The sequence below is a fragment of the Peromyscus californicus genome, unplaced genomic scaffold, assembly GCF_007827085.1.
Source record: "Peromyscus californicus insignis strain IS unplaced genomic scaffold, ASM782708v3 Scaffold_5__1_contigs__length_169319896, whole genome shotgun sequence".
NCBI classification, from domain to species: Eukaryota; Metazoa; Chordata; class Mammalia; order Rodentia; family Cricetidae; genus Peromyscus; species Peromyscus californicus.
Window position 1 is genome coordinate 34,599,324 of NW_026294573.1, and position 25,669 is coordinate 34,624,992.

Sequence of the window (25,669 nt, forward strand, 5' to 3'; positions counted from 1 at the left end):
GGTTAGGCAGGACTTGCAAACAAAAAGAGAGCACAGGGAAGTGTAGTAGGACAGGCCCACAGGATCGAGGAAATTGGCTCAAACCAGTTGCCAAGGCATGCACATGATGTACTTCCTTATGAGCCAACCTGGAGTCTGACTGAAGGCCTAGCAACAGGTACTTTCAGAGTTTCTGATTGCTGTTGGAGTTCCTGATCATGCCCAGCCAATGAGGGATGACCACACATTGCCACCAAATCAGAATACAGCTTGGGTGCTGGGAGGAGGGTATATAAGGCCTTCCCCATTATTGAATAAATGAGTCTGCTGTTTGCCTTCAACTGACTCCTGGTGTCTGTGTCATTGATACCGTACCTTCTCACCCCCTCCCCCGAGGGAGCCGTTAGGATCCAGCAACACCTGACACCTGAACTTCTGTTATTTTCTCTTTCCCAGTGCAGATTCAGATCATCTCCCTCCCTTCACTCAGGGTGCTTGACAGTGCCCCCAAGACGATGTGTTTCAGTGAGAAAGCCCTTCAGTGTTGTGTTCTTTCAATCCCTTTGGCAGGTAAGTGTTGGGACCCCCATTTCTTTCCTTCTTTTGTGCTGTCTGTCATGTTTGTCTGCCTGTTCTGTTAGAAAGGCACTTTTTTTTCTGTTTTGGTTTGCCCAGTGCCTCCACAGAAGGATTGACCTCCTAGGAGGTGGAAACAAGACTTGACTCCTGAATGCCATCCCTCATCTGGAGGTACTTTGTGGGCATATGGCCATGACCCAAAAAAACCCACGGAAGTCCCCCAGCTATTGCTTCAAAAATCTGGTAATCCAAAAATCTATTGGACAATGCCCATTTTTCCATACTCCCCAATGCTGACCATCTGTTTTGATGGACAAGCTGTCAAAGGTTTGGTTGACATGGGTACAGACACCACCATTTTAACTGAGACTGAGGTGCTTCGCTTCCCTCATTGGAAGTTTAAACCCAGCACCCCCGTCAGTGATGTGGGAGGCCAACAAGATTCTAAGATGACCATTCATCTGATCCATTGGAAGGATCTTGATGGCAATCAGGGAGCCATTCACCCTATCATCTCTACTATACCTAGGAACCTGTGGTGCAGAGATATTTTGGAGAATATGGGTGTTGTCCTAACTACAGATGACAGGGCCTTCTTTGATGAACTTGAGGTCCATAAAAAGATGGGTCTTGCAGTCTACAGCCCTACACAAGATCCATACCCCCAATTCTAAGGGCCACTGTCCCCATGAGATCCACCACAATCGAGCCCCCAGCCCTATTACATAGATGCCCTGTCTCAGAAAAAAAAAAAAACAACTATGGGTGGAACAGTGGCCTATAATTGAACACAAGATGTCAATCTTTTTTTTTTTTTTAAGAATTTATTTATTTTTATTTTATGTGCATTAGTGTATGTATGTCTGTGTGAGGGTGTGGGGTACCCTGGAACTGGGGTTACAGACAGTTGTGAGCTGCCATGTGGGTGCTGGGAATTGAACCCGGGTCCTCTGGAAGAGCATTCAGTGCTCTTAACCACCGAGCCATCTCTCCAGCCCCTGTCAATCTTAAAGGAAGTAGTTTCAGAACAGCTAAAGATGGGACACATAGAACAGCTAACATGAAATTTTCCAATTAAATCAGACAAGGGCAGAGATTATGGCCTTTGACTCTTTATTTTTTGAAAAGTTTTGGCATAATATAAAAAGGCTGTTTGATCCCTCTTGGATTCTCACTTATGTTTTGATTGGTGGGGTGGTGCTTTTAATCTTTTTCATTTTTAAGTGTCTCCCACACCATAACTGGCAACAAGAGGCAGCCACTAAAGTGACTCTAAAGGTGTTAATGGCTCTTAGACATCCGTCTCATAGCCCTCCCTAGGAGGTTATGCATGCCTGGCTTTCTGAAATTGAAAAGGCTACTGCCTGACCCTCCCCACCTGGTGTGACTCCCCAGGGATGGATGTTCTTTGAGGACTGATAGTCAATGATGGATAAGAGCTTGTTTGGCAAGCCAACCTAAGACAGGCACAGTCCAGTTACTGAGCCCACCTGAGGTGGGGTCAACAAGGCCAGAGCAAAGAACTCTGACTCTTGCTGAGCACTCACATAAGAAGATAAAAGGGTGGATATGATCCAGCAACAGGGAAGAAGGGCGGAGTCACCAGGAGATGCAGAGGAAGCAGGAGATGAAAATACCATGCTGAAAAATGGTACTGTGACATGGTAGAGTGTAGAAGAAATATGGGTTAATTTAAGTTAAAAGAGATAGTTAGTAACAAGCCTAAGCTATTGGCCAAGCATTTATAATTAATAATAAGTCTCTGTGTGATTATTTGGGAGTTGGCTGGTGGGACAGAGAAGTCTGCCTACACTCCTTCCTCAATGAGTCAGATCATAGGGTGTCATTTATTTGGCTTCTGGTTCTCCATAGACATTGTGGCCCTGTCTATGGTGAACTAGCTGACCTCAGAAACCCAAGGGGAGCTGGCTCCCTCAAACCCTGGAGTAGCTCAGCAGATTTCCTTGGCTCTACCCTGGGATCCAGGGGAGATGCAGTCTGTATTGTGTGCCTGTTGCTTTTATCTACCTACAATCCTTAAAACTGTTTCTTTCCTTATCTTTGGTGACCATTGGGGCTGCCTGTAACAGACCCCCAGATCTTAGCATACTGATGCCATGTTGGCAGCACCAGTCAACACATAGATGCAAACACCTGCCAAAAAGGGAACAAAAGACTAGTCCACCAAAGACCTAGCCATAGTTCCAGGATCCAGGAAAGTCCCTAACTGTACTAATCTTGCTTTTTGGTTTCTGAAGTTTTGGTTTTTGCTAGCTGAAGTGTGTCAGCCAGGAGGTGGATTTTGTGCATAAAAGACAAAGGACAATGAGGCTTGGTCTGCATGATTTGGGCAAGGTCCCCCTGCAACTGCCAGCCAGCAATACAGACTTTCTTTGATTGCTAGAGACCAAGATGCCAGGACACTGGGGGCCTTGGATTCCTTGGGCTGAGCACTGGGAACTGACAGTTCCTAGGGGATACACACCCTGAGAAGTTCCAGGGCCCCAGGAACTCCTCTCATCTCTGCTTCTGTCAATCCAGAGGTTCTTGACCCCTCCACCCTAAATGGGAAACCACAGAAAATCGTCTGGATCTGTCCCCTTCAGAGGTGAGTCTGTTATGGCATCTTCTGAATAGGGCACTTAGGGAAGACTGGATATACCCCTAATCCCAGTGTCTGGGATCCTGAGAGACCATTACTGGATCTGCTAGTTTCAGTCTGTGTGGTGGCCACCCTGGTTGTCTTAATTATTGCCTGTCTGTGTGCCTCAGTGTGTTTCTGCCAGTTCTTTGGTTGGAGAGACAAAGCTAAAGTGGGAGGGGGAGTGAGCAGTCTCAAGCCACCATTGGAGTGCACGGCTTCGAGGAGGGTTTTACAGACTAGGACCAACATATTGATGAGTGGCCTTCTCTGCTGTAAGACCCACACCCCTGGCCTAAGACCTGTGTCCCCTTGCTGGGGATTTGTATCCTTTTGGCTCATCCAGGTCAACCAGAGAAACCCCAAATCTCCTGTTAAATTTATTTCCCCCTTCCCTATGCCCCAGTGGGGCCCCTGGTTGTGCCCAGGGTAGGGTAGACAGTCCCCCCAGCTTCCCTCTACCACCACTATGAAGCTCTTCCTTCTGCCTGCTCCTAGCTCTGACTGCTTCTCACTTGCTGTCCAGGCCCTTGTCTTTGCTCTGCTCCCTGGAATGGTGTTGGACATGTGCCTCTCGCCATTGTGCCCCTTGTCTTGACTCCAAGAGTATCTCTGTGGGTCACCCTTCTCTCTCCTTGTTTCACTTACTGGTTCTTTCTCTACACCCCTGCTCATGGTGCCCTGTCGAGGGTCCCATGTGGAGGTGGGGAGGGACCTGGCCTCTCTGGAACCTCTAGCCCTTCACAGTGTGGCCCCTCAATGCATCCACAAGGATCCTTCTGCTGTCCATCTTCTTGCCATCTGTGTGGTTGTGTGGAGTGTGCACAGGGGAGGGGAAACAGTTCTGAGGCCCCACGCTCCCTTTGTTTCCTCCTATGCCCACTCCAGTAGACATCTGCACCAGGGAAGGAGGAGATAGTTCCTCCAGCTGTGCTGGGGTTGGGGGAAGAAGTTTTTCCTACCTTGGGCTCCCTCTCCCCTCCTCACATGCATACATGTAGAGTGGCTGTAGTTACAGGGGTTCTGGGAGGAACTCCCCTGGGCAGGGGCAGCCCCCACCCACCTAAATGAGTTGCCTCCAAAGGGTCCAGCACCTGGAAGTTCACCTCCACCCCCTTTGATGGTTTATGTCTCCTTCTCAACCAGTGATCTGTACAACTGGAAAACTCAGAATCCATTATTCTCAAGAGAACCCCAGGCTCTCATTAGTTGCCTGGAGACAGTCTTTTACACCCACCAGGCAAACTGGAATGATTGCCAAAAGCTCTTGGCCACCTCTTCATGGCCAAGGAGTGGGCCAGAATCCAACTTGAGAATAGGAAAGCTGTCCTGGGGCTGGGCAGGGGATCCCTGCCCAACAGTGCAGCCTAGATAGAGTCGATAGTCCCCTTTGCCCAACATGACTGGGACCCCCAACACTGACCAAAGTAAGGAGGCTCTGGACAGTTTTCACCAGGCCCTTTTAGAAGGATTGAAGGCAGCTGCTAAAATGCCTGCCAATTTGTCTCTAAGATGAACGAGGTAATACAGTAATCTCGAGAATCACCTGCTGGTTCCTGGAGCACCTTTGTGAGGCTTATCCAGTGTTCACCCCTGTAGACCCACCAGAAAAACCAACAAGCAACCGATATTGCTTTTGTTGTGCAGTCAGACCCAAATATTAGAAAAGAACCCTAGGGGGCTGGAGAGATGGCTCAGCTATTAAGAGCACTGACTGCACTTCCAGAAGACCCGGGTTCAGTTCCCAAGTACCCACATGGCAGCTCACTGCTATGTGTAACTCCAGTTCCAGGGAACATAACACTCTCACAGAGACATAAATGCAGGCAAAACACCAATGCACATGCAATAAAAATTTAAAAAAAGAAAGAAACTTCAGAAGTTAGAAGGGGTTGAGGGTATGAATAGGTCCCAATTATGGGAGATTGCTCAGAAGGCTCATACCATGACTCTGTAGGAGAAAAAAAAACCAAAAATTGGCCCAAGTAGTAGTGGAAATTGTAAAAGAGGTCCCATAGGGGGAGCCCAAAACACCTCAAAGGGGGAGGGAGAAGGACACCCTGTCCAAGGTAAGTGACTGCAAAGGGGATCCTTGCCAGGCACTGGGACCATGGAAGAGGCCATGGATAAGGTCCACTCATCCAAAAGACTCGATCCTTTTTCTGCTGGTTGACTCCTACCACCACACTAGTAAAAGAAGCTGGCAGACTGACTTTGGGTTAGGAACTGTTGTTCCTAACCACCCTACACTCTGTAGAGCACTCTTGAGGGAGACTCCAGAGAGGTGAATGTCCAATGCCCAAATAATGCATTATCAATCACTTCTTGTAGACTATCCCAGTATCTAATTCTGTAAAACTTCAGCCACCAGCCCAGCCAACCTGCTGCCAGATGATAACCCAGAAAAGCCCCTTCATGATTGCATGGGAGTGACTGAGGTGCTCCAATCCACCAGACCCGAATGAACAGATGTCCCCCTGCAAAAAGTCAAAGAGGTACTGTATACCAATGGGAGCAGTTTTACTCAAGATGAAATCAGATATGGTAGACTGCAGTGCCACTTTGGACAGGACAGTATGGGCCCAGTCTCTCAGCTGAGGGACATCAGCACAAAGGGCTGAGCTCTTGGCATTAATCCAGGTGCTTCATAGGGGGAAGGGCAAAACCATCACTGGGTGCTCAGACAGTCAGTATGCATTTGCCATAGCCCATGTCCATAGTGCCCTCTATAGGGAGAGGGCACTCCTTACCATAGTCGGGAAGGAAATTAAAAATAAAGAGGAAAGGCTAGCCCTACTAGAGGCCACATGGCTGCCCAAAGAGGTAGTTGCTGTCCCCTGCTAAGAGCATCAAAAAGGGGGATCCCAGGAGGCCCAAGGAAACCGGGCAACAGACTTAGCCACCCAGAAGGTGACCCTAGAACCAGTGGGGCCTCTCCAGATCTTGGTCACCCTGTCTGAACCTGGATTGCTCCAATGCCCAAATTATACACAGGAAGAGGCCAAATGTCAGGAAGGGAGGATGTGAAGCAGGACACAAACAAGTGGTGGTTCTTACAGGATGGGAGACCCCAACTCCCTGCTGCTCTCAGAGATGAATGCTCATCAGACTCTCCCAGGCCACCCACCTGGGGGCATCAAAAACTGCTGACTTACTCAGGCCCATGTATTACATTCCTCAACTAGACAATCTTGTCGAAGACATGGTGTTCTGATGTACCATTTGCGCACAAGTGAACCCCAAAGAAGGAGACAAAGCCCTGGAAGGAATCCACGCCCAAGAAAGCACTTCTGGAGAACATCGGGAAGTGGAATTTATCCATGGTTCTCAGGTATAAGTATTTCTTAGTTGTCACGGATACCTTCTTTGGATGGATGGAAGCCTATTCCACCTGAATGGAAACAGCCTCAGTGGTCACCAAGAAACTCCTCCAAAAGTTAATTTCTAGATTTGGGTTGCCCTTCTCCCTGTGGTCCAGCAATGGCCTGGCCTTCATGGCCAACATTTCCCCAAATCTGGCAAAGGTCCTAAATGTTGATTGGAAACTAAGCTCAGGGTAGGTAGAAAGGATGACTAGGACCTTAAAAGAGACTTTAACTAAATATGTCCTCGAGACCAGCAAAAATTGGGCCAACCTCCTACCATATGCCTTTCTAAGGGCCTCTGTCACCCTATTGGAAATCATTTGGGAGGCCACCCCCTCCCTTCTTAAGCTATTAATAAGGCAGACATTACTAACCACCTCTTCCTTAAGTCCTAACAGGCCCAGAAACAGACCCAAAGGACTATTCATCAGACAATTCAGGAGGCTGCACCTTTGTCCAAGTATGAGCCTGCCCACAAGTTCCAGCCTGGAGACCTCGTGTGAGTAAAGAGGATCTCAGCTCAGATCCTGGAGCCAACATAGAAAGGCCCATGCTCTGTGGTCCTCACCACCCCCACAGCACTGAAGGTCACTGGTCACCTCATGGAGCCACCAGACCCAGCTGAAGGAGGCTACAGAAGATGACAGATGGGTCATCATTACATTCTCTCCATGCCTGACTTGGACGCTACAATTATGATTGTCCAATTTTGTCTTCTTTGTTTCCCTGTGGGAAAGGCCTCAAACTCCCATAGGTCAGGACCTTGCCTATGGGAATTAAGAAAGACCAGGACTGGGGAGCTCACAGCCAATCTATCCACTGAGACCCAACCCACCTTCCAGGAAGATTTCTGTAAACTATTACAACCAGAAGATCCAGGGGGATGGTTCACTCACTTCTGGGGCTGTGGGTCCATTGGTGAAGAGAAGGAGCACTGATTTATCCAGTACTATGCCTGCCTGATGCCCCATCCCCCTCAGATGTTAGAATCGAGGAGAATACGATTGAGCTCAGTGGAGTTGCAAAACCAAGTCCTCCTGGGGGCACACTGATCCCTTCTTAGTCCTAGAAAGAAAACCATCATCACCTACCTGTGGCCACTGGCAATGCAATCCCATATCCATAAAGGTTAGGGCCTGGCAGGAAACCCATTATTGGGAAACTGGTAGGACCTGGGGCGTCAAGTTATAGCTGAACGGTCCAAACCCAGGCAGCAGTTAATATTCAAAAGAAACCTGTACCTAGGGTCATCAGCCTGTTGGGCTGAACCAGCCTATCTTGGCACCCCTGAGATATGACCCTCTCCAAGGCAGTAAACCCTCTACCTCCACTTTGCCAAGGAACTCCCTCAGTAACCATGAGGATCAAAGTCAAGGGGCAGAAGAAGCCAGCCCCTTGGAGTTTGGTATCCTAAGTGGAGGGTACCAGTTTCTTAACCATTCTCAGCCAGACATAGATAGAGAATGCTGGCTATACCTAGACCCCAGACCCCCATATGATGTTGGGATTGGAACTAATCAAACAATAAACTCCACTTCCAACCCTAACAGCTGTAAAAGGGACCAGCCTAAGCTCACCCTGGGTGAGCCTGCAAGGGAAGGGTGCCTGCTTAATGTCACCGAGATACCCCCTAGAGAGTTTCCCTGTGCAGATCTCTGTAGCCAGGCACAGCAGCTTAACCCCAGGAATGGTGGTTGAGTGTATTTCCAGGCCTCAGAGAGTACCGGGTTTGCTTGCAGTAACGGCTTAACCAAGTGTACATCTTGTGATGGTTTGCACTGGACGAGAGCCCACTCTTTTGTGTCCTTGTGTACATCACACCACAGGTGTTCGTCTGTAAGAAGAGGACAGAGCCCGCCTAGATCTAGACTCTGGGCCCTTAATACTAGTTTTTCAGTCTGGAGCCTAGTAGCTCTGATAAAGCAGCTTCATCCTGTTCATCCTGGACTTCTGGACATGGGACCTCCCCTGCCCCCAGAAAACCCCAGTTTGATTTCTGTCCCTTGGAACTAGAAATGTCCTGACTGTCAGTGATGATTGGGTATCCGAGAAGAGATGTCTAGATTTAACAGTGGGCCACATTGTAGTAGAAGATGGGAGTTTTCTTTCCCTCTTCCTCCCTCTGTGTCTTATGCCAGTCTTCCACAAAACTGCAACCAGCACGTCATTGTGCTTGCCTCCTGGGCCCTCCCGAGTCTCTCGAATGAGGAGTGCTTGTGGCTCAGTTTATCTTTCCTTTTTACTTAGTCGATCCTTCAAGACTCAGGAATAACTCTTCGTTTCTAAGATTTTGGAACAAAAATTGAGTCAGATTTGGGAACTGATCTTTGACCACATAGGGAGGCTGGTGGAGGGGAGTTGATTTTCACTGTTTCATATTCTCTGTGTTTCTGCTTCTCAGCCAGGTGCCATATGGTGCCAGGCATATGGGATGTTTAGTAAGGATTGGTAGGCTAAAGGAAATAGCGTGCGCGCACACACACCACCACCACCACCACCCAGCATAAAATATGTGATCTCAGCCCTTAGGGCGTCTCCCAGTCTGGTTGGGGATTCGATCTCAGTAAGGTCTTCAGCCCATTTGGCATTCTGGGTGGGGGAGAATTGTGACTCAGAGGAGAGAGGACCTTGGATTTGGGGAGGGGCTGAGGAAGGATCTGAGGAAGGATGACTGAGGTTGGCTTTGTAAAGACAGGTGGGTTTTAGTGAGGGGACAGTCGGAGATGGAGTTGTAAAATGAGGGTGGTGTCCCCTCAGGACTGTCTGTAGACTGTGGTAGCTACAGGTAGGGGTTCTGGCTGGTGAGGTGGAGAGGGTCTCTCAGGGTGACCAGGATCCCACTAATGCACAGAAAAGAACCAATTAAGAAGCCCTCCTTTTCCACCCACATTGGGCCAAGATGAGAGGTCCTTGGCTCAGGCACACAGCGATGGAGTTTGTGTGTATTGTGGGTGTGAGCACGTGTGTGGGTCTGCCATTCAGTGTGTCAGTACCTTGGGGTTTGTCTGCTTGTTTGGGGACTTTTAGTTGGAGGTGACACAAGGCAGGTGGTGAAGTTTTTATTTTTTACTTGTTATTGTTTTGTAGCAGGAGACAATTTGTTTCAAGCTAAGGGATGATTGCAGGATTCCCCAGCCTTGACTCCCACTCATGCCTCCATGCACCCCAGCTCTGTTGTTTCTTGTAGAGAGCTAGGCAGGGAGTGAGATAGGAAAGGGGTGATGTCTCTTGTCAGCTTCCCAGCTAGGATCCTGGTTGCAGACAAGGGGCCAGTGGGTGACCTCTCTCTTGCTGGCTCTGGTTCTGCTGGCTTTCACCTTCCAGTCCACTCCGCCAGACTCTCCTAGAGCCCGTTCTTTAGGGAAAAACCACCCTGATTGTTGGTAAAGGGCCTCTAGAAAGGCACCTGTCCCTGAGTAGCCTCCTTGTTCACTATGGCCTGAATGTTCATGGCAGCCCGGATGCCAGACTTGATGGCAGTGTCTATCCAGCCATGGGGCAGGCAGGTGTGCTCTCCAGCAAAGTGGATGAGGCCCTCTGGCTGGAAGAGCTGCTCCGAATAGTCCACAGTTTGGTAGGGTGTGAACTGGGCAAAGGCACCAATGGTGAAGGGGTCCAGAGACCAGTGCTTGACCACCGCTTTTGGGCACATGCGCTTTAGCTCCACCTTGGGTATGTGGTGCATTGCCGCCAGGTCGTCCAGGACAATATTCACCACCTGTTTGGACTTCATGGCAGTCAAGAAGGAGGAATCATCGCCCAAAGTGTAAGAGGCCAGCAGGACACACTTGCCACCTGGCAGGCTGTGGCTAGGATAGTAAATGTGGCGTGCGGGCCGGTCTGTGATGGAGTTGCCTCCCCGGATGCCATCCTGTTCCCAGAAGCATTTGTTGCACACCAAACCCACCTTGGTAGCACTGATATAATGCACGGAGCGCAGGGCTTGTGTTTTATCTGGGGACAGGGGTGGCTGGAAGGTGATGAGGCGTGTGGCCTTGGCTGAGGCTGAGTTGATGACGTAGTCAGCAGTGAGTTGGTGCAGTGTGGAGGTGGGCCCATCTGTGCGGTACAAAACTTTGACCTGAGGCCCATCTCTCACCACTGTTTCTACTCTGGACTTCAGATGGATGGTGCCAGGCTTCAGGCTGGCATTAAAGCCATTGGGCAGTTGGTCAAAGCCACCGGTGATCTCTGAAAATCTACGGGGGTGGAGAGGGGGAGATGAGGTGGGGAGACACCCCCAGATCTGTGTGTCCCAGTTCTGGCCATTTCTTTGGTCTGAAAAGGGAAGGATCTATCTCCCTGCCCTCTTGTGTGGGATGTTTTATAAACATCACCTTCATGAATACACAGCCTCGTGTCAGGCAGGCATTGTTACCCGAGCACCCCCTACACAGTAAATACCCAATAAGCCAGTGCTGGGGACTGGGTTCTTCCTAGCCCCGAATCAGCCTTACTCATCATTTCTGGAGAAGAGGCTAGCAGTCCTTAGGGACTCCAGGAAGGACTTGTAGTACCCAACATTCTCATTCATCACATCCCCGATCATCTCGATTGCGCCTTTGCTCAACCTTCCTTCCTTCATCAGATAAGCCTGTGGAAGTAGGAACCATAGACAGAAGTGTGGCCCAGAAGGTGTAGTATGTAGGAAAGCTTTAGCAGGGGCCTGGGCTTTCGTATAGGAAGAGGGGATTCTGTCTGCAGGACACTGCCCCAGGACCTTGGCTGAGCACAGAGCCCGTCACTCCATTCTGGGCCTCCTGTGTCACTTACCTTGGTGGAGTAAGAGTCATAAAAGGATATCAGTTGGCTGCAGGTGAATGTCTTCATATGTTCTTTGACCTGCAGAAGGGAGAAGAGACAATAATCAAGCTGGGCCTCCAGGTGACCAGGACATCTAGGCTGCTGTAGACAAGGTCATAGGGTGACAGATGCCTCACATGCCTTTAGATTAGAGTCAGGTTCTTTGGATGTTCCTTGGGGAGGCTGGAAAAAGCCAGGAAAGGGCAGTTTCCAGAGCTCCTGGACACTGCTCCTTCCCTTCATTTAAAGACAACCGTACCTTTGCTGAGACAGTCTCACATAACTTAGGTTGGTTTCAAACTCACTGTATAGCTGAGGCTGCTCTTCAGTTCTAGATCCTCCTGCCTCCACCTCCCAAGTACTGAGATTGACAGCTTGTACTACCACACCTGACTTGAAACAAAAGACCAGTTCAAGATGAAAATCTAAGGTGCATATTCAGTTGGTAGAATACTTGCTGAGGACTTGAGCGCTATCCCCAGCACCCACATGAAAGTAGGGTGTGTTGGAGCTGAAGAGACAGCTCAGTGGTTAAGACTGTTCTTCCAGAGGACCCAGGTTCAATTCCCAGCACCCACATGTTTACAACTGTCTGTAACTCCAGTTCCAGGGGATCTGACACCTTCACACAGACATACATGCACGCAAAAACACCAATGCACGCTGGGCGGTGGTGGCGCACGCCTTTAATCCCAGCACTCGGGAGGCAGAGCCAGGCGGATCTCTGTGAGTTCAAGGCCAACCTGGTCTACAGAGTGAGATCCAGGACAGGCTCCAAAGCTACACAGAGAAACCCTGTCTCAAAAAACCAAAAAAAACAAAAAAAAAAAAAACAAACAAAAAAAACCCCACCAATGCACATCAAATTTTTAAAAAATCAGGGTGTGGTATCACAGGACTGTAATGCCAGAAGGTAGAAACAGTAGGATTCCTGGGACTTGCTGGCGAGCCAGTCTAGCAGAATTAGTAAGCTCTCGGTTCAGTGAAAAACACTGCCAAAGATGGAATAAAACAAGGTAGAAAGCAATTGAAGAAGACAGCTGATGTTGACCACTGGCTTCTACACAGATACGCACATGCACGCACATTTACCTAAACACACACGCGTGCGCGCGCGCACACACACACACACACACGCACGCACGCACGCACGCACGCACGCATGCACGCGCGCTCACGCACAGGCACATACATACACACAAACACAGACACTTTAAGATAAAGATCTTCACTGTCATCTAGGATGACTGATTCACTACCAAGGGCTGCCTCATCTGGTTGCCCCTTTCTTTACACTGCTCCCGACCAAGTCCTGTTCCCTGGATGCCTCAAAGACAGCAGAGAGGGGTTGAAGGTGGAGTTGAGGGTGGTGACATCATCAACAGATGTTGTGAGGCCGATGGACCAATGATAAGAATGCTGGGGGGGGGGGGTCAGGTGATCTGAATCCTCGTACTGATTTGCTGTGTGATTTTAGGCACCTCCCCTTTCCTACTTGATCCCCCCTGGGAAAGGCAGCGGGCACCTTAGTGATGGCTTGCTGGAAGAGGTATTGGGCAGTTTTGCTCTTCTCAGTGGAGTTCACGGGGTAGCCCAAGATCTCTGGGTTAGCCTTGACTTCCCAGGCACGATAACGGTGTCCATTGAGTAGGTACCAGGTGTTGTTATTATTCTGGATGAACTTATTCAGCTTCAGGCCAAATTTCTTGACATAGGTGTGGGTTAGCCTGGAGCAGAGACGGGCATCATAACATTCTTTTCATTCTGGTCCTATATTAGAAACTATTTCTGGTGAAACCAGTGTAAGCTTGTGCCGAGGAAACTCTAATTGCTTGTTCAATTGTAATCTCATTTAATGTTGTGGGCATTGGCTCCCTGTCTCCCAAGGCTGTAGAGGGTGAGAAGTTCATTGAATTAAGGCCCTTTATGAAATCCCAGCTAACAGGACTCAAAAGTATAGACAAATGTCCTTTGTTTCAGACAGCATTTGAGATCCCACCATGTACTTCTAAGAACTTCAAGGCTGTATTTAATGACTCCCACTTTGGGCTGGTGCAGTTTTTTATGTTTTTGGTGGTTTGAGGATGAGTGTGGGTTCAATTTATATTAAAGGCAAAAAAAAAAAAAGAAAAAGAACAAAAACATCTGTGGAGATAGGGTCTAGAACTAATTAGTGCTCAACAAATAATAGATATTATTAATAGTAATGTGCTATAATTTCTCAGTGTATTTTGATGTAAGTGACAAATATGAAACTGCCCATGTTCACACTCTACAGTTTGATGACTGGCAGCAATGATTGTAATTGTCAGTTTGGGGTCTATCACTTCCTGTGACCACAGCTTTCTGTGACCACAGTCTTCTCTCTGAAGTGGGAGTTGAGTATCAGCCCTGACTTACTGGGTTGGATCACATGACACAGTGAGTCTGAAAGATCTTAGGCATGATGGCATCAGGGTCCCTCCTGCCTTTTCCTCATCCCCACTCCACCCCTTTTGCTCCTTCTCTTGTATGGGACTTACTTGTGACTTTCCGGGATTCGCATGGGTCCTAGATCAAAGTACCAGCCTTCCTCCTTGTTTCTGACTGTGGCCACCCGACCTCCGATGTGGTGACTGGCCTCCAAGATGGTTACCTGGAGTTGAGAGAAGCGGCTGTCATTCTTAGGGAGTACTGTCCTTTCTCCCCACCCCACTTCTCACCTCCAAATAGCCATAGGCTCTGGCCTGAAGGCCATGAGCACGCAGGATAACCTCACTGGGGCTGTTTGCTCCAGAGGATCCCGAGTCATTTGAGGCCTTTGTCTTGGTAGCATAGGTCCTTCATTCTTGTCTCCATAAGAACGTGAAGGGCAGTTAGCTTTGACTAAGGACCAGGGGGTTCGGAGACTGGTGGGTACATGCAGTTGCACATCACCCCCTGTCGGGTCGCTCACTCCTTTTTCACCCCAGGAAGCAAATTGGAGGCTGATGATCAAGGCCTTTCGAGACCTTCTTACCTTGTGCCCAGCATCCTGTAGGGTCTTAGCTGCGACTAGGCCTGCTACGCCGGCTCCCACGACCACCACATGCTTGGACAGTGGGGAGGTATGGAGCCCGTTCTGGGCTGTGAGAAGGAAGGTCTCATAATTAGGGTCCTGGAAACACTTGTCAAGGTCCTCATAGAAGGCAAGGCAGCTGGAGATGGATAGCAGGATTCCCAAAATAAGGATTCCTGGGGGCAGAGAAAGCAAGGGGGTGGTCTTTCTGGAGCCCAGGCTCTGGGACCTGTTTATCCAGGATGAGCTTGACTGTGGGAGCTGGTGGCACAGGGCAGTCAGGTGAGGGCAGTGTCTGACAAGTGTTTGCTTGTAGATACAAGTATTTGGTGTTCTGTCTCTGAAGGCAATTGTGCTGTGCAGGGTATTGTGAAATGTAATGTTATTTGTGTGATTAATGTGTGATTGTGAATATAGCTTGCACCTTGGAAGCTGGTGGGTGTGGGAGGTTCACAGCTCACTACACATGTGTCTGCTCCTGATGGAGAGTGTGCATGTGTGCTCACCTATGAGTGTGTAAAGGACTGTGGTTGTGTATAACTGTGGGTGGGAGTGTGGTTGTAGTTTGCTCTTGCTTTGTATGACTGCATGGTTCGTGACTGTATATGAAGGATGCTTCTGTGGAACAGTGTGGTTGTCTGAGTGTGTATGAATCTATGGGAAAGTGAGATGGACTGAGAACTGGAGTGTGAGATGGGCTGAATTTGAGAGTGAGGAGGATGAGATGTGTGAGAAGGTGGGTGCATGTGAGGGTTCTCTGAATGCATCTGGACAGTGAGGCTGTGTGGGGGAGAGAGTGAGAGAGAGGGGGAGAGGGAGAGAGGGGTGTGTGCATACTTGTGAAAAGAGGTGTGTGTGTGTGTGTGTGTGTGTGTGTGTGTGTGTGTGTGTGTGTGAAATAGGTTCAGTTCTCTGAGTGGGAGTGAGAAGTGACCTGTGGGAAACAGGCAGTCCCTGCGTTTTCTCCAGCCTCATCGATGTTTCTCCAGGCTCCCTAGGTATGTAATGTGATACCAAGATTAGAACTCATCACTTAGGGGGCTGGAGAGATGGCTCAGAGGCTAAGAGCACTGACTGCTCTTCCAGGGGTCCTGAGTTCAATTCCCAGCAACCACATGGTGGCTCACAACCATCTGTAACAAGATCTGGTGCCCTCTTCTGGCCTGCAGTCATACATGCTGTATACATAATAAATAAATAAATCTTAAAAAAAAAGAACTCATCACTCAGATAGTTAATGACTACCACACAACAAGTCTTGCGTGACTTGATTTTCTTTTTCACAGTTAGCTAGTCTTGTCTGACATGAAGAGGCTGTCCTCCATGTCACCTGCTCTTAAGTGGACCAGGCAAGGACTGGAACTCTGAGCTTCTCCCAGAAGCTGAGTTTCTGGCTGGTGAGAACCCTCTTAGTTTGGTCTTTGTGATGTCAAGGCAACTGAAGCTCCTCAAAGGAAGAGGATTTTTAGGGGCCACCAGCCGAGGAGGTGCATTAGACCCTTCCCACTGTAGAGACAGCTTTCCGCTGGGACAACTCACCAGAAGAGAGGCGAGACATCGCCAAGCTCAAAGGAGAGACTCCCTAACCCTCAATCCCTCTCCCCACCCCACAGATCTACCGTAGCCTTCTTATCCAGTCTCCAGCCCGTATAGTTTCCCGTGAGCTATCAGCATTTGTTTCTTGGTCCCTCTGTACTTTGCCTTGAGTGGATCCAACCCCCAGACCCCTCCTCCAGATCCCCCTCCATTGAACTTGTTTTCAACACCCTGACCCATCCCCAGGTCCTGCTGAAGCCAAATCCCTGCCTCAGTTCTTACCCTCTTTACTCTTCTATGGTCCTTGGCTGAGATGTCTTCAGATCTGCGCCCACCCTGTTGACCCATGTCCCTCTCCCATCCAGTACCTATGCCTCTTTCAGTGTCTAACACTTCCTGGCTTGGTCTTTTCCAGACCTGGAGGAAGACCCCACTTACCATTCATCTCGGCCATGGCTCTGAAACTCATGCTGAAGTCCGAGCAGCTCATCCTCTCTTTATGAAGGAGCCACACCACTCTGGCAATATTTGGCCCTTATCCCATCAACCCGCCTCTGGCCTGATTGACTCAGCCAAGCAAGGCAGCCCTGCACTAAAGCCTGACCTGTCAGGTGAGATGACAGTGATAACTGACTCCACCCTCCCCTCATCTTCTTTATCCCACCTTCCCCCATGACAGTCTTGTCCCCTAGGAAAAGCCCCTTCTCCTAGTCCAGCCCTCCTGCTGCTAAGGAACAGAAGGGGAATGGGAGCAGGTAGGCCTGGGAAGGGGTTAGACATCCAGTCTGTGAACTTCCAGGGCAAGCCAGAGCTCCTGACTGTCCCCACTGTCCCCATACACAGTGCCTGCTATCCCTCTGCTGTTCCACTGTGACCCTTTGTTCTGATGTCCGTTTGGGAGAGGGATCTGGCCATGAGCTCCTGTGCAAGGATCATGCTCTTCTTGCCCCGATCCCTCTAAGGGTCTCTGGTAGGTCGGCAGGTAGGCAGAAGTCTCTGGCCTGACCCATTTGTAGAGGAGAACATTTCCATTCCCCTGGGACCTCCAGGGCTTCCTTAGACACAGTGTACTTCTCTGGCAGTAGAATTCCTTCCCATAACTAATGGAGCCAGGGAGGTGTTCTGCCAAGGTTTTGTTCACAGACTGGCTGGCAAGGAAAATGAACAGAAACTCTGAACTCAACCGGCAGCATGGGGCTTGGGAGAGGACAGGAGTGGGGGGTGGGTAGGGCACACAGTACCCAGGGCCCAAGCCTGGGATCCTGGGATCCTGGCATCAGAAGTGGTGTGGGGGAGGGGCAGTAGCAATAGAATTGACAGAAGTGGGCTTGGGTCCTGATGTGTCCTGGCAGAGTTGTGTGTCTTGGGATACAGAGCTGATATGTTTCTGAGCTTGGTGTTTCTGGTTTTCTTATTCGAGATGCAGACCAATAATACCTTCTTCCTATGAATTTGATTTGATTTGAGGGCGTTTTTTTACTTTTCATTTTTATTTTTATTTTTATTTTTTTAAGACAGAGTTTCTCTGTGTAGCCTTGGCTATCCTGGAATTACCTCTATAGACCAGGCTGGTCTCAAACTCAGAGACCTGCCTATCTCTGTTTCCAGTGTGTTGGGATTAAAGGTGTGTGCCACCATCGCCCAGCATTTTTTTTTAGAAGTGTCTTGTATATATGAGGATGACTTTGAACTCCAAATCCTTCTGCCTAAGCTTCCTGATTGCTTGGATTACATCACCATATGCTTCATACTGTTTCAAGGCTGATCTGAGATGATGTGTGTAGTGCAGCTGTTTTCTTTAGGTTTGACATAAGCATCACCATCTTGAAGCAGGGCAGGTATGGTGATTTGGGAAGACCTTGACCACAGGCAAGACAAAAGAATAATCAGACAATGCTAAGTCTAGGACAACCCAATTACCCTATCATAACCATATTATGCTGCTATTATCCTATTGTAGATATTATATAGTTTTTTTTTTTTTTTTTTTTTTTGGTTTTTTCGAGACAGGGTTTCTCTGTGTAGCTTTGTGCCTTTCCTGGAACTCACTTGGTAGCCCAGGCTGGCCTCGAACTCACAGAGATCTGCCGGCCTCTGCCTCCCGAGTGCTGGGATTAAAGGCGTGCACCACCACCGCCCGGCTATATAGTTGTTAAGTCCAGGATAATGAGGCCATTAACACTCCCTCATGGAAGGAGGGAGGTGGGAGGTTCTCCAGTCCTTGGTCTGAGATTCCAGTCACCATTCCCTCCTGACCCAGCTGCACAGGATCTTGGGGGTGGTGGGATATATGAGGGGCAGAAGGTTGAGTTGGGGTGGGGCTCTGGCGGTAGAAACACCCATGAGTCACCCATGTTCCTGTAGGTAAACCAGTAGTTCATTAGTTCAGCAGTCTAGGAAGAATCTAGCATAGCACCGTGGGAGTGTGAAATGGTGTCTTTCTAGGGTTTTAATTTCCATTTCCCCAATGACTATTGATGAGGAATATTGTCTTAGGGTTTCTGTTGCTGTGAAGAGACACCATGACCATGACAACACTTTTTTAAAATTCACTATTATTATTTATTTTTATTCTTTTAAAAATTAATTATTAATTTATTTTACATACCAACCACAGCCTCCCCTACCTCCTCTCCTCCCTCAACCCTCCTTCAATCCACCCCTCCTTTGTATTGGGCTAGCTGTTTCTTGGGTTTTCCCTGATGTCCCTGACCTCCATGGCTCCTACAATCCCTCCTCCCACTCCTCAGCAGGACTCCCTGGCTCAGCCCAATGTTTGGCCACACTGTGGCAACCCTTATACAGGAAAACATTTAATTGGGGGTGGCTTACAATATCAGAGGTTTTGTCCATTATCTTCATGGCTGGACATGGTAACATGCAGGCAGACATGGTGCTGGAGAAGGAGCCGAGAGTTCTACATCTTGATCTGCAGGCAGCAAGAGCAGCTGTGTTTCACACTGAGCATAGCTTGAGCGAAGGAGACCTCAGAGCCCATCCTCAAAGTGACATACTTCCTCCAACAAGGTCATACCTACTCCAGTAAAGCCAGACCCCCTAATAGTGCCACTCCTTATGGGGCCATTTTCTTTCAAACAGCCACAAATGGCTTTTACACGCTTATTGCTCGGTCAAATATGCCCTTCAGAGAAATGTTTATTTAGGTCATTTATCCATCTTGCCAATGGGTTATCTCTCTCTAAATTATTGAGCTTTAAGGTTTTATTTTTTAATATTTATTTTATATTATGTTTATATCTGTTTTGCCTGTATGTATGTCTATGAACCACATGTGTGCAGTGCCATTGGAGGCCAGAAGAGGGTCTGATCCCTTGGAACCACAGTTACAGATGTTTATGAGCACCCATGTAGATGCCAGGAACTGAACACGGGTCCTCTGGAAGACAGCAGCAAGAGCTCTTAACCACTGAACCATTTCTCCAGCCCTGAGCTTTAAGGCTTTGAAAACTATACTATAGACACAAGTCCTTAACTAGATATTTAATGTGCAAATATTCTTCTGTGCATTTGTATTACTATTTTCTTTTCTCTTTTCTGATTTTTTTTTTACTAATTCTTTGAAAATTTCTTACAATGTATTTTGGTCATATTCACCCTCACCTCCTCCCCTTAACCTCCCTTAGGTTTTCCCAGATCCATCCCCACCTCTCTAACTCCCCAACTTTGTGTCTTCTTTTAAAATTTTTATTTAATAACCCATGGACTCCACAGCATGCTGTTAATATACTTGTAGGTGTCAGAGCATCCAATGAAGCATGATCAAACTGCCAGGTCCAGTCTGGCTTTGTAGATGAGGTTGGAACCAAACTCCTGATTTTCCTGTCTCCATATCCCAGGTGCTGGAATTACAGGCTTGTGACACCTACCTGGATGAATTTTCTTGATGACATTCTTTGTATTATAAAGGTTTCCACTTTGATAAAGTTCAATTAATTTTTTCCTCTTGTTACTTTTGGAGTAGATTTAAAAAACGTTTGCCTGATCCAAGAGCATGAAAATTTACTCCCACGTTTTGTCTTAAAAGTGTCGTTTAAGACTTTGATTCATTTTGAAGTAATTTTCTGTATTATATACTGCAGGGCCCAATTTTATTCTTTGGCACATGGGTGTCCATTTGTCTCAGCACTAGTTTTGAAAACACCATTGTTCCTTCATTGAACAATTTCTGTGTCCCTGATGAAAATGAATTGATAATAAATTTTAAGGCTATGTCGGGACTGTCAGTTCTAATCGATCACATTACAAGTCAGTCCTTACGCCAGACCACACTGCTATAGCTTACAGTAGGTCTTGAAATTAGGAAACAAGAGACCTATGGCTTTATTCTCATCTCTCAAGGTTGTTTGACCCATTCTGAATTCCTTGACTAGTTTGAAGAAAAGTAGCAGCTAGGATTAGGATAGAAGTGCATTGATTAAGTCTGCTGATTAATTAGTTTAGGGTATATTGATATCTTAACAATTTGAAGTCGGGGTGGAGAGATGATTAGCCATTAAGAGTACATACTGGCTGGGAAGTGATGGTGCATGCCTTTAATTCCAACAGCTGGGAGGCAGAGGCAGGTGGATCTCTGTAAGTTCGAGGCCAGCCTGGTCTAGAGAGTTAGTTCCAGGACAGCCAAGGCTACACAGAGAAACCATGTCTCGAAACCCCCTCCTCCCCCCACAAAAAAGAGTACTGCTCTTGCCGTGTTCAGTTTGAAGTATCCATGTAGAGTGGCTCACAACTGCTTGTACCTCAAGCTCCAGAAGATCTGAAGCCCTTTTCTGGATTCTATGAGCACCAACAGCAATCACAAATGCACATACTCTCTCTCATATACATATAATTAAAAATAAAATAAACCTTTAAAAACAATTTAAAGTCTGATCCATGAACTTTAAAACTCCTAAAGTTACTACATACACATCATAAACTCAGTGTTACCTGACTTTTCAGGTCACAAAGCTGGCAGTAGGTACACACCATCGAATGTCAATGTGCATTCATGATGAGCACAAATAATCCCTGGAAGCAAGAGCAGGTTGCATGAGGAAGTGGCCCAAGTGGCCTGCTTACTTTCCCCTCCCCAGCCTGAACTTATAGTCTCCCTGGTGAGCTCTCTGTAATGGACTGAGTAGGAACAAGCGCATGCTGGTTATAGGTGGTTCTATGTGATGTGCCTGCCCTACTTGCAAGTTAACAGCTGGAACACTGTGTGTCTTTCTGGAACATGCCTGAGGTCAGTGGTGAAGAGAAACCCTCCAGGGGACAGGACACCGAGCAGGGCATTTGTTTGTTCCTTTGGTTTAGAAGAATAAATGGCTTATTTACAGCTAAAAGTCTATATTGACTAAAGCACACTGGCCATGAGTTGGCTGGATGTGCGGCTAGAGAGTCAGGGACTTGGATAGAACTCAGTTGGATAATTTGTGAACATTATGTATGGGGAGAGATCTGTGGATAACCATCCTTGAACTGAAAAAAGTAAAAAAAAAATATTGTGTCTCATATGAATGCTCACAAAAGGGTCTAAATAGAAAAAGAGTTGGTTAATTAATCGGATAGGTGACATTTTCTGTGTATATCCGTTAAGCCGCGTTCCCTCGACACCGTGCAGTGGGATCAGACACAAGCAGCTAAAGGTGTCGGGGGTGGAGGTCGTGCTTGGGTTCAGCGGTACAGACTGTGTCCCACTTTCATTCTCTTTACCTTCACTCTTTGTTTAAAGTTACTATTTATTTAAAGTTTTTTCATTTTACATACTGCCCGCTGTCCCCCCTTCCTCCCCTTCTCCCGCTCCCCCGCAACTCTGCCCATCCCACCCCCACCCACTCCTCATAGAGGGTAAGGCCTCCCTTGGGTATTCAACACAGGCTGGCTTACCAAGTTGAGGCAGGCCCAACCCCTCCCCACTGCATCAAGGTTGAGTAAGGCATGGCACCATAGGAAATGGGCTCTAAAAATGCTAGTCCATGCACTTGGGATGAGTCCTGGTCCCATTGCCAGGGGACCCACAGACACATCAAGCCGCACAACTGTCACCCTCATTCAGGGTGTCTCATACAGGCTCCCCAGCTGTCAGTCCAGTGTCTGTGGGCTCCCACTAGCTTGGATCCGCTGTCTCTGTGGTTTTTCCCATCATGATATTGACTCCCCTTGCTCCAATAATCCTTCCTCCCTCTCTTCAGCTGAACTCCAGGAGCTTGGCCAAGTGCTTGGCTGTGGGTCTCTGCATCTGCTGCCATCAGTTACCTTCACTCTTTGTAGAGTTAGTTATTAAGCAATTTACCATAGTATTACCACGTGCTAAATCCCAGCTTGTTAATGAGTATAACTCAGTTTACTCACACCATATTTCATAGCTATGTTTTGGATATTAAATGAGTTATTGCAAGTAGACACTTAAAAGAACATCGGGCACATAGGAAGAGACAAGCTGTGAGATTTTGCTGTTATCACCATTATTATGATGTAATTTTGGTTGATATTTCTGTCGTTATTGTCATTGAGATTGTGATTCTACCAGCTTAGCATTCTATGTCCCTTGTTGGCTCAAAAAAGATTCATAGTCTTGGGGATGTTAAAAAAAAAACCAACAAAACCTCAAGATGCTGAAGATATACAGGATGAGATCCTCATGATTGGACAATTGTTGCTGGGCAGATGGACAGATCTTGCTCAGCCTCTTAGAAAACAAAACATCAGGGATAGCCAGGGATGATGGATGGGGCGTAGAGTTGAGAGGCAGGACATCAAGGTTCTGGACTCCAACTCTAACACATCTGGCTATGGAGAATATTTCTTTTGTGGGAGGGATTTCACTTTTCAAGAGTAGGGATGTACTGACCTTGCAGTCATTCGTTGATGCAGAGAGTAGCAAAATGACCAGACTCAGTACTGGGATCCTCTTCTTTCTTTGTTCATGGTAAGTGATTACTGTTGTCGTCGTCATCATCATCATCATCATCTTCATCACAGTGATGTGAAAGAGGGGACCACAGCTCCTCTCTCCTAGGCCTACTGTGAGAAAATACATGTGAAAGTGCTGTATAAGCTGTGACATTCAGTATGATGTCCCAAGGGACCATTTCAATGCTCTCGAACTCTAGGATCCTCACAGCACAGCCCCCCCCCTCCCCGCCCCCGCTCTCCCCTTCGTCTTCCCTCTCCAGACAATAACCCAGAAAACCTTCCTGAAGTGATCTTTTTACCAAAATCAGCTGACCCTCACATTGGCTCTTCAAGGAGGCATTGTCAGCTTGGGTAACAAGCAGGGAGTCCCCGGATGTTAGGATTGTAGTTAGCCTCTAGCTTCGCCTTTCTCAAGGCTTATCACCTCTCTGGAGTCTGTGGGCTCATCTTATTGAGAAAGAAACTTCTAGAGTCCCCCTTATTCCTCATGCTGACCTCTGGGCTGGCAGCCTCATGCCCAAGGTGAAGTGGGAATGGCCCTCAGCAGCAGGAGACATGCTGGTCAGAGTTCATGTCCAGCCATTACCATAAACCTAGGTAATTAAACTTATTATGTACTTTGCAGATTCATTCTTGACTCAGGAGGCAAGTGGCCAGGTTTTCGTGTTGGTTTTCCCATTGTTTAGTTGCATGAACTTTGCCAGATTCCTCCTATCTTCTGGATTCGTTTGTCTGAAAAACAAGCAGGTAGAACCACACTTGACTGTCTTCAAGTATTTCTGATATTTAAAAATCAATATGGCTGACTGTAGCTAATGTTTTCCTGCCTGGCCCACAGTCAGGACAAATCTCTATCACCTGCCAGTCCCACAGCCCCTCAGACCCGACCAAGTAAACACAGACTTATATTGGTTACAAACTGTATGGCCGTGGCAGGCTTTTTGCTAACTGTTCTTACAGCTTAAATTAATCCATTTCCATTAATCTATACCTTGCCACATGGCTCGTGGCTTACCGGCATCTTTACATGCTGTTTCTCATCATGGCGGCTGGCAGTGTCTCTCTCACCCAGCTTCCTGTTCTCTCAATTCTCCTCTCTGTTAGTCCCGCCTATACTTCCTGCCTGGCCACTGACCAATCAGTGATTTATTTATTGACCAATCAGCAACACATTTGACATACAGACCATCCCACAGCATTTCCCCTTTTCTTTTCTTAAAAAGGAAGGTTGAGAGAGATTTGTCCTGACTGTGGGCCAGTCAGGAAAACTCAAGCAACAGCTGACATTCCATCCTATTTACAGCCGTAGATTGATTCCTTCCCGAGGCAAGTGACTCCATCTCTCTGAACCCAGTTTCCTCACCTAAGATGAGATGAATCCTGTTCTGGATTGGACTGCCTCTTAAGAACTGAAGAGAGGCAGAGGCAGGCTGATCTCTGTGAGCATGAGGCCAGGGTCCATCTAGTGAGTTGCTTGCTACATAGTAATGGGATGCTGAAGTGAGGGTCAGTGATGTATAGGAAGAGTTAGTGCTGGAAAGGATTCTGGACTGGCTTCCTCTCTCCCTCCCTCCTTCCCTCCCTCCTTCTCTTCTTTCTTCCTCTCCCCTCCCTTCCACCCTCCCTCTCTCTCTCTCCATTCTTTTCTTTCTTTGAATTTGAATTGTTCCCAAATTCTGTAGTATAAATACCCTATCATGGCCAAAGTCAGGGCAGGAGCATTCTATCCCTGAATGTGTTTGCCCTTTGACTCATTACCAAACAAATCCTGTAGACCAAACATCTGTCAGTGCACAGACACGGACTAAGTAAAATGTATTCAAATAATTGGCATCGAAAGAGTTTTTGGTATTTAGTGTCACTGAGTTTTTAATTATTAATTAATTTCCTTTTTGTGGGGAGGGGACAGGGTCTCACTATATAGCTTTGGCTGGCCTGGAACTCCCTTTATAGACCAGGCTGACCTTGAACTCATAGAGATCCTCCTGCCTCTTTGCCTCCTGAGTGCTGGGAGTTTTGTGATTTTTTTGCATTATTTATTTTTTGTTTGTTTGTTGTTAGTTCTAGGGATCAAAGCTGGAGCTGAAGCATTCTAGCTGAGTACTTTGTCTCTGAGCCACATTTCCGGGCATGCAACCTTTGTTTTTAGTATAGTTTGTTGAAATATTGTTTTATAGTTTCTAAACTGTTATTGGTTGTTCTGGTGGTCTGACTGGGAAGGGCCTCACAGTTCAACCTCCTTCTAAATAGTTGGAGAACAGAGCACAGACAGATCTGGGATGGCAATCACGGCTGTAGAATGTTGGCCAGCACGCGTGCCATGGTGCTCAACTGTCACGTTTAACTTTCCTAGCAACTACAGAGGGTAGAGGTTACTGCCAACATTTCAAAGAGGAAACGACTGAGTCGGAATAACAGGGAGTGTTAGAGAACATGCAACAGAACTCTCCAGATCCTAATTCTGCCTCTGCACCTGTGAGATGTGAGTCCCTGGGGGATCACCTCATGGGGTGACACTGATGACCTCTAGATGTTTCTTGCCAGAACCTGATTCAAGACCTGGCATAAGGTTGGCAGACTCTTAATTACCACAGAAGACACTGTGTAGGTATCTTGTAGGTGGAGAATGGAGGACTTGGGGTTTAGGTCCTAAGTGAGAAATCAGAATAAAGATTGAAGTCATCAGTGTGTCTAGCAGTGTTCAGGTCTTATCTCCTCTGCTCTGAGCTGCTCATATACCTCCAGCAGGCTGGAGAAGGAAATACGTCATCAACTCTTCCTCTGTGGCTTGATTTTTCTTCTCTGTCCCCGGGT

General features: G+C 47.6%; 1 protein-coding gene and 1 long non-coding RNA gene across 2 annotated transcripts; one reads left to right on the forward strand and one right to left on the reverse strand.

The window, feature by feature from the left end:
• Nucleotides 1–2,973: 2,973 nt before the first annotated feature.
• LOC128097449 (uncharacterized) lies at nucleotides 2,974–9,495 on the forward strand. Its single transcript, XR_008213862.1, has 4 exons — nucleotides 2,974–3,166; nucleotides 5,564–5,694; nucleotides 6,385–6,530; nucleotides 6,954–9,495. It is a non-coding gene; the product is annotated as an uncharacterized LOC128097449 (long non-coding RNA).
• Nucleotides 9,496–9,610: 115 nt separating this feature from the next.
• Nucleotides 9,611–17,109, reverse strand: LOC128097448 (L-amino-acid oxidase-like). Its single transcript, XM_052717957.1, has 7 exons — nucleotides 16,379–17,109; nucleotides 14,366–14,580; nucleotides 13,890–14,002; nucleotides 12,893–13,094; nucleotides 11,338–11,406; nucleotides 11,022–11,158; nucleotides 9,611–10,763 (listed from the first exon to the last, which is right to left on the reverse strand). Exons 1-7 carry the CDS (start codon nucleotides 16,428–16,430, stop codon nucleotides 9,959–9,961), a joined length of 1,593 nt encoding a protein of 530 aa, XP_052573917.1. The 5' UTR covers nucleotides 16,431–17,109; the 3' UTR covers nucleotides 9,611–9,958.
• Between the last annotated feature and the right edge of the window lie 8,560 nt (nucleotides 17,110–25,669).